This window comes from Corvus hawaiiensis, chromosome 30, assembly GCF_020740725.1.
Source record: "Corvus hawaiiensis isolate bCorHaw1 chromosome 30, bCorHaw1.pri.cur, whole genome shotgun sequence".
Lineage (NCBI taxonomy): Eukaryota > Metazoa > Chordata > Aves > Passeriformes > Corvidae > Corvus > Corvus hawaiiensis.
The window spans coordinates 4,454,719-4,463,654 of record NC_063242.1 but is presented as its reverse complement, the minus strand read 5'-3'; the positions used below and the strand labels follow the sequence as shown (position 1 = coordinate 4,463,654).

The 8,936-nt window shown below is 39.6% G+C and overlaps 1 protein-coding gene across 1 annotated transcript in view; it reads left to right on the top strand.

Annotated features, from left to right (window-relative positions):
• The first annotated feature begins 101 nt into the window (after positions 1–101).
• The window catches only part of LOC125318546 (dynein axonemal heavy chain 5-like), a 151,230-nt gene continuing 142,395 nt past the window's right edge, over positions 102–8,936 (top strand). Inside the window, exons 1-5 of the mRNA XM_048289429.1 lie at positions 102–622; positions 3,340–3,440; positions 5,843–6,031; positions 6,138–6,212; positions 8,560–8,643. Coding sequence (XP_048145386.1) covers positions 460–622; positions 3,340–3,440; positions 5,843–6,031; positions 6,138–6,212; positions 8,560–8,643 — 612 coding nt within the window. The 5' untranslated portion in view covers positions 102–459. The remainder of the gene's footprint in view (positions 623–3,339; positions 3,441–5,842; positions 6,032–6,137; positions 6,213–8,559; positions 8,644–8,936) is intronic.

The window sequence follows — 8,936 nt, the reverse complement described above, 5'->3', positions numbered from 1 at the left end:
GGTTGCCATAGCAGCTGCCAGCCGCTCCAAGTGTCCGGGAAAGACCGCAGGCGTAAAAACCTGCTTGGGATTGAGCCGGTGCCGCAGTCAGCACTCGGTGCCCAGCGCTTCGCAGCGGGAGCTGCGGCTGCAGGAGCTTCGGAAGGAGCTTAACCTGTCCCCCGACGCGTGAGTTCCCACCTGCGGCAGTCTGACTGGAGAGAAAGTATAGTTATGCAATTAGAAATAAAGTTTTGGTAACAGGCACCCTTAGAGGAGCTTTTATCATTTTAAAAACTGCTTAGATCTTCTCTTTTTAAATCACCGACTGCAAGTAGAGATATTTCTTTTCCCCTTTCCTTGCTAGTCTCTCTCGCTGTAACAGGGATAAAAATACCGAAAGTGTGTTTATTACAATGTTACACTGTCCAGTCATTTTCTGTACTGTTGATTTAGGTTGATTTTTGTGTGGTGGTGCAGATGGAGGATTCTGTGGGAGGTGAGACTGAGTTAGGGGGAAGAGATGAGCCCAGTTCCTCTCACGGTCACTCTGCGCAGCAGGAGTCCGAGCAACTGAGGGCAACACAACTTTCTTCTAAACCTCATATTGATCTCTGTCCACCTCTAATTGCCATAAAAAAAGGTAAGGGAGAAAATAATAAGTACTTCATGTTGGCTTTGCATGGAAAAAAACACAAGAAAAAAAAGAGAAACCAATTATTAAGTAGAGTGTTTAAGTTTATATATACTGGATGGGTATGTGCTATTTTGAAACTGCCAGTGTAGGAACTGTGTGTGCTGAATGTGCAGTTTTCAGCTTTATAAATAAATATGTACATATAAATAAGCAAATGCATATATGTTTTTATATATGTATGTATTTACAGGGTCATCCACAGTGCAACTCTGATCCCATACCAGATTTCCTAGTGTTGAATCATAGTAACACAATTCAAACAAATTTTCTGGAATTAAAATGAGTAGTACTCCATAATACAGTGTACTTTACGGTATGACACATAATATGGCATCTCTTTTCTGGAATATTTTAACAGTGATAATAGATTAAATGGTTCAAAGATTATTGAACATAGCAATCTCCCTCTGTGCCTGTGTGTGCATCCCTTACCTATGTCCACTTTGCTTATGTATTTGCTGACTTTGTGTAAGAAGCTCATGTACTGAATTATAGTATTGAAAGAGTACTGAATAAATAAATATTCATGGCAACTGGGAGAGGTATGTGAGGCCTGGAGGAAAGCTAATGCCACTCGTGCCTTCAAGAAGGGCAAAAAGGAGAACTAAAGTCTAGTTGGCCTCACCTCAGTCCCTGGGAAGGTGGTGGAGCAGCTATTCCCGGATACCATTTCCAGGCACGTGAAGAACAAGAAGGTGACTGGGAGTAATCAGCATGCATTCAGCAAGGGAAGAAATGTGTGAACAACCTCATTTCCTTTTGCAATGAAATGATTGGTTTGGTAGGTGAGGGGAGTGCAGTGACTATGGTCTGCCTTTTCTTCAGTAAGGCTTTTGACATTCTCCTGTTGGGAATTTTTTCTTGTTTCCCTTGAGGTGGATTAAACACACATTTGTGCTGAAATATATATTAAAAAATTAATAAACAATGCATTGGACAGTCTTTAAACCATAACCAATTCTATAAGAAGTCTACAAAGATGCTTCATGAAGCAATTCCTTATATACAATTACACCAGCACCAGTCCTGTGAGCATCTGCATGGAGCACCTCAGCCCAGCCTTTGGTCCATACCCCAGCTCCAGCTCTGCTGCCCAAAAGTAGACCCTAAGCCAGGCATTCCAGGATGGCTACAAGACAAAGCTGTGGCTGTTTCTTATCACCAAGGGAAACTATACTGCCTTACAAGGGCTTGTTCTGCCTCTGGTATTCCTGCTTCCAGCCAGCTTAACCCCTTCTGCAGTTGAGCAATCTCCATGCCAGATTGTTCCTGGGTTACAAATTATTGCTGATGAGCAGTTACAATCTAAATTTCCCCTTCACTCCTGTAAGATCCTCATAGAGAAGCTGTTGAAGTGTGGGCTGTCTGAGCAGAAAGTGAGATGGATTGAAAACGTTGAAGAGACAAGCTCAGAGGGTGGTGATCATCACAAAGTCCAGCTGGAGCCCAGAAGGTAGTGGTGTACTCCAGGGGTCAGTACAGGGTCCAGTCCTGTTCATCATCTTCATTAATGATCTGGATAGTGGGGCAAAGGGTACCTTCAGCAAGGTTGCTGATAACACATAAATGGGAGGGATGGCCAATACACCAGAGGGCTGTGCTGCCATCCAGAGAAACCTCGAGAGGCTGGAGAAAATTCCTGCACCTGGGGATGAACAAGCCCATGCAACAGTACTAGCTGAGGGCTAAACAGCTGGAAAACAGATTGGCAGGAAAGAACCTAAGAGTCCTGGTGGACACCAAGTTGAACATGAGGCCACAATGGCCCTTGTGGCAAAGGAGGCTGATGTTACTGTGGGGTGGATAAGGTGTATTGTCAGCAGGTTAAGGGGGATAATCCATCCTCTCCATTCAGCACTGGTGAGGCCTCGCCTGGAGTAGGGTGTCCAGTTTTAGGCTCCCCAGTACAAGAGAGACATGGATATACTGGAAAGAGTCCAGTGAAGTGCCATGAAAATGATGAAGGCAGTGGAGCACCTCTCCTTTGAGGAAAGGCTGAGAGCTGGGTCTGAGTGGAATCTTGTCTGTGCATGTAAATGCCTGAAGGGAGGGTGTAAAGAAGAGGAGTCAAGCTCTCCTCAGTGGTGTCTAGTGATGGGACCAGAGGCAATGGCAGAAACTGAAACACAGGAAGTTCCCTCTGAACATCAGGAAACACTATGAAGGTGTCCGAGCACTGGCACAGGTTGCCCAGGGAGGTTATGGAGTCCCCGTCCTTTTGAGATACTCAAAAGCCATATGGAAACAGTCCTGGGCAACTGGCTCTAAGTAATCCAGCTTGAGCAGGATCCATTCCAATCTTAACCATTCTATGACTCTGTATATAATACATATTAATCAGGTAATTTGATAGAAAATTTGTATGGAAATCAGTCCTATTAGAATTTTCATTTTAGTCACAATCTTATTATTTATATGAAATAGATTAAACAGTAATTCATGAAAGTTTAGTGAGCTGCTCATAAGCATTACTGCATGCTCCACTGGGAATCTTATTTGCTGCCAATGATGGGATGTAAATATCATTTTTTGAGAAATAAAATGGTCTCATTTTCCCAGTGTGAGAAGAGGTTAGCTAGCAAATATGAAGACACAACACTGCAGGTCTTGTAAATGCATTTGTTGTACTTGAATAATTAGAACTTGTAATTTCTTTTAACCAGACACAGAAAGTAAATATCACAGACATGGAGGGAACTTGAAGACAAGGAGCACTGAGCTAGGATCTGCTGTCACAGGATCGTCTTTGACTACTGTTCTTCCGGCAAGTGTTTTTGTTCTAAAATAGGTGGTGACTCAACTACCTTTTGTCTGTTAAATGTTCTTCTATACAGTTTTTTCTTTAAGTCTTCACTGTCAAAAGCTTGTCTAGTACTGAAGCTCTGTTAATTGCAAGGAAAAAGGAACAGCGAACCACTCAAAAGTGTCTACAGTGTTGGGGCACTGACTTTCTGTGCTCACAAGGTGTATTGCTGGGATTTTGGGTTCTTTGATGATTTTTTTTTAAAACCCATTGCTTAATATCCTTTCTTTGCCACAATTTAAATTAATGTTGGTTAAGAATACTTGAATAAGGTCATACTGCATCAGGGAAGGCATATGCAAAATAAGTGATCCAGCTGTTGACGTGGAAACCAGAGATGATAAAAGACTGACACAGATGAGTTGGTACCTACATGATGAATCACAATTACTTTTAGAGACATCATAAGGGTACTGACTGTCAGCTACAGGTATTCAGACATTCTTAGTGTCTCCTGGTCTCAAAAAGATGCAGGTAGAGAAAAGATTGATGTAAAACATCCGTTCAGAGTCTGGGGTAAGACCAAATGATAGGAGGAAAAGGTGGAAAATGGCCAGCTTTTTTGGTTTTTACTCCAGGAGTAGGGTTGATTAATTACAATTCCAGTTAGTGTAGAGTACTGGGAAGATGATCTCCAGTAAAAATTGTGAGGTACAGAGACACTTCAGACATTTCCAAACCCCAGATACTTATGTCAGTGGGAGCTGTGTGTAGAGGGAAATAATCAGTGTGGTTACTTACTTACCCAAATCTTTAGTTTTCCATATAGCTTCTGAAGATTTTCTGTTGTTGAAGATTTTATGTTGGTCACCATATCTGTTTTCAGTCTTGTTCACACTGATAGAAAGATTTTGAAAAATCCTGTCATACATGAACTCCCTAATTAGCTTGGTCTTTGCATGTGAAGTGTTTTAATTAGTTAATTTTGGGTTACACAATTTTTAATTGAGTGTTAATGTTCACCCATCAGTCCAGGTACAAAAATCAAGTTCTGCTATTAGTGTTTTCACTTGTTCAAAGCAGTTTATCTGCACCAGTTCCAGTTAAAATCCCCCAGTTAAAAGTGTCCCAGTTAAAAATCCCTTTCCAATTTTAAACCACTTGTACACTGTAAGAGTTGTTTTTCTCATGTTCTCTGTATACTTTTACAAATGTTTTAAGATGTGTTGGATGTATTTTAATATTTTTTTTAAGGGTTTCTACGTTGCACCCTAAGTCTCAGAACCAGCTCCAAACCCCAGTTTCTAACAGCCAACAGCCAGTTTTAGACCTTTAGCTGTTGGTCTGTAAGTAAGCTCCACGGCAACCTGACTCTTAATGAGGACATGTTACCACTCTTACTCCAGCTGCTACTACCCCAACCCTGACAACGACGAGCTATTGGTAGACAGAGATGATCTGTCAAAAGGGAAGCACCAATCACTTGGGACCAAAGGGGTGTGCCATGGGCGGTCTGTGGGCGGACTGGGGGCGGAGCAAAGGTACTATAAAATAGCCAGTCAGCCTCAGAGCAGGGGCAGACCACTGCAGATTTCGGCTGTAGAGGGTGCCAGCGCTGGGCACCTAAGCCTTACTCCTATTTGGGAGCCTTTAATAATTTTTCTTTGACTTTTGGGTTAGCTAAAAGTCAGCCCAGCACTGCAAGTTTTCCGCCAGAGGTCCAGTGCTGTTTAAGCCCAAAGATCTCTAATCCCTGCGTTCCTGGACATACCTCTTGAGCCACTAGGATCCCAAATTTTTATGTTTTTCTGATTTTTGTAATTTTTCAATTTTTCTGTTTTAATAAATTATTTTAATTTTTGTAAGAGTTGTCTCGTTCCTCATAATCCTTTCATAAATCTCTTTATAATTGTGCTGCTTCCTTTATATGATCTGTATATTAATCATCAATTGTATATTTGTTCCTGTGGTAACTGCTTTTATAGTGATTTGGTTTATTTATTTCCTTTAAGGTAATAACTTGATACTATATATGAAAATGCTGGCAGTGTAGAGATCAATCCCAAATCTGGAATATGGACATATAGAAGTTTGGAACCTGGATTCACAAAGCTGAGATTTGAATCAGAGCCTTTATTGTGCTAAAGTTGTATTTTGACCTTAGCCTGGATCCACATTTGGTTCTGAATTCCTGAGCTGAAGTTCCAGACATGTAGTTTTCATAGTAGCAGCTTTATATTGAGAAATAATTCTGGCCTAACTAGTTAATTATTACTGTTCTATTCCCTATACATTCCTTACATGTAATTTTTTGATGTTCTTGCTTAAAGTAGTTTATGAAACCAGCTTAAAGATCACCAGTATAAAATACAATCCTTAAGTGTGGAAAAGTAATCTCTCTATAACAAACTTCTATTTTGTAGACCACTGTTAAGAAAAGTATAGTACTTTCCAGTGAAAGTAGAAAAGAACTAGCCAAGCAAGCCAAAGTAACCAAAGAGGAGAGAAGAGCTCAGATAGATGGAAGACACAGGTATTTGATATCAAGATTAGCAGATGGGATAGACTTGAGTGAGCAGCAAGTGGAGGAGACTATTATTTCTGATGACAAGGTAAATATTAATTAAATTGTTACTACAAGAAATATTTCCAAAATTTTCAGTGTTTTGAAACTGCCTCACAATTAACTACAAGTGTAATTTTTAATTTTTTTTCTAGTTTCAACTAATAGAACAATTCTTTGCCCCTAGTGGACTTAAAAAGTTGCTCTTCTTTTACCAAGATGTATCGCAGGTATGTTTCTGTTATTGTTTCTGCAAAAGCAAATTTGCATTTTTAAAAAAATAAATCACATGACTGTTGCAAAATTCAAAAAAATCTTGACTGGTTTTTTTTTTTTTTTTTTGCTATGTATGCCAGTGTGCAAAGAGCTTGGATCTCATTGTTTAAATGTTTACATCTTGGCTTACATGGAAATGGGAGGGTGCCTTGTGGCAGAGTTTGATACTGTTCTTGTTTTCATAAAAGAAGACTTAAAAATGGCCAAGTAGAGTAAAAATTCAGAGTTCAAAAATGGTGAAGATAACTGAGACAAAGTGTTCATGCTATTCAGAATTTAAAATACTAGATTAGCTAGGATAAGTATTACAGGATTGGGGGAGCTGCCTGTGTAAGAACCAGTTTGTCTTCTTTTGGTTTGAACTGTACCAACTCCACTATGGACAAAGCACTCATTCAGGAGGGTGAAAAATGATGCAATTTCTTTCTAAATTAAGGTGGCCTCATGTTCAGGTCTATCCCATTCTGCAGAAAATAAGCTTGGAAAACTGTGACTAGAAGTAAGGCAGTTGTGGTCCCCAAGATGTATTTTTCTCCCTTTGAGAAGGAGAAGCCTCTGCATAAAGAGCAAAATAATTTGTTCATCTTCCACTGCATGTGTGATATCAGAAGGGGCCAAGTGACCTTGACATTGTCAAACATGACTGTTGTGGGCTTCCAGAACTGCAGAAGTCCTTCATCAGTCCTTTCAAATTATGCCAGTGAGGAGCCATGGTAGGGAGAGCTAACTCAGCCTGTGGTGGTATTTTGGGCTCGTTGAGGAGAAAAACTGATTGATAATTCTTGATTGTCAGTTAAATGCAAGAGTGAATTACAGAATTATTACAACTTAGATAAATTAAAAGAACTTTTGAGTATTCACAGAATTCACTGGAATTGCTTAGAGATTTTGCAAAGCACTGAATGATCTCTGTTGTCAAAACAGTTTAATCAGTTTTTCGTTTCACTGGGACTAGGCACGCACATTTCTGGGATAAATGTCTTGTTCTCTCACTTAAATCAAGATGAAACTAAAAATCTTGACATTGTTTTCCTTAACTGACAAGTCAGAAATAAATGCCCAGCCTGGGTTAAATGAAACACTTCATTGCTGTATCTAATTTTGTTTTATTTTGACCCTTTTAACGATAAAATATTTCTATTCTGTTCTGAGAGTTCTGTTTCAGAAGCAGCATAGCATAAAAATGTTTCTGATGGGAAGTATGAATGGCATCTCTGGCATCTTCCACCGCATTCTGATGAGTGAAGAGATCTCATTAATTTGGCGGTTCTGTCAACAGTTTGATTTCAAACACATTGGAGAATTGGGGATTACTCAAGGGCAGTATTAGACGTGCTTGCCCTGTTCTTAGAGACAAAATACTGGCCAGGGCAGACTATGGGCTTGAGTAGTAGACATGTCCTTACCAAGATTTATCTAGGATCCATATCAAAGATATGCTTCCCATATCTCTTTTTTGCCGACTTAGGTTCATGGTGTTCATTTGAAACTGTGCATAGGGGTCAGTAGATGCTGATTTGGGGTGGAAGTGAGGAGCCACCACTGTGTATCACATATTACAGGTTAGTCCAGCAGGAGCTGAACACTTGACTTTCTAGGAAGAAGGCTCTCCTCACCTTTAAAGAGAAATATACCTGCAAGCATCTCCCACATTATTTCTGTCACATTTTTCCAAGTTTCAACAGATCATTTTCCCAAATGCATGATACAAACTTAGGGGGAAGCCGGTCTTTATTAGGTTTAAGCTTTTTTGCTGCTTCAAAGAGAAGAGGTTGTAGATACATCTCAGTGGAGAGGGATGAGTGGCAGCAAGGCTTCTCGGAGAGAAAGCTTTTCTGTGATGTATGGTTAAAGAAATGGGCAGAAAGCTAAATTTCACTGCATTGTTGGCAGGATTGAGCTGATGGCATTGCTTGTGAGTCCCATTCACAGTTACAGTATGACTTTGCAGACCAAGCATATGATTCTTCTTGTGAGACACTCAGTTTGTTTTCACAGAGGAAGTTGCACTAGGAAACACTTCAGATTTAATTTCATTCTATTTTCTAAGACTTTTCCCCCTTCTTGTTTGATTTTTTTTTTTTTTTTCCTGAATGAATGAGGCTGTGAAACTGTTTACTGGGGACTGTAAGATTCAGGCAAAGCTTATTCTCCAGAGAATGCAAAACTCATGACTTCTATCTGGGAATTACAAACTGAATCAGAATGGACTTAGTTGTAATTCACATATTCAAATGGATGAAGTATTTGTATGATACAGTTTTTATTTTATTAACCTCTTATTTATAATTTAATTGCTAGCAAAAGTTGAATGCATCGAGATCAGATGGGTCAACAAACAGTTTGCCTCAGAAGAAGTTATTTATTACCATGGGTTCCACTGAGGTATGGTTGAAACAATTCATTAGATGACATTTAAAAAGTAAAATATTGAAAAGGCATAACAGTTGTGCAGTTTTATACAATTTTTTTAAATTCTTGGACAGATATATAAGTACTTAGTCTCTATTCTCATAATGCAGGATTTCTCAGCATTTCTTGAGCTGAGGTTGGCCTTCATCAGTAAAGGAGTAGTGATCTGACTATCTGAGAGGAGAGTGGGTCGAATAAACCCTTGTTAAAAAGTTGCAGATCCTCACATTTTTTTTAATGACTGCATTTAAGTATTTTCCGGGGCT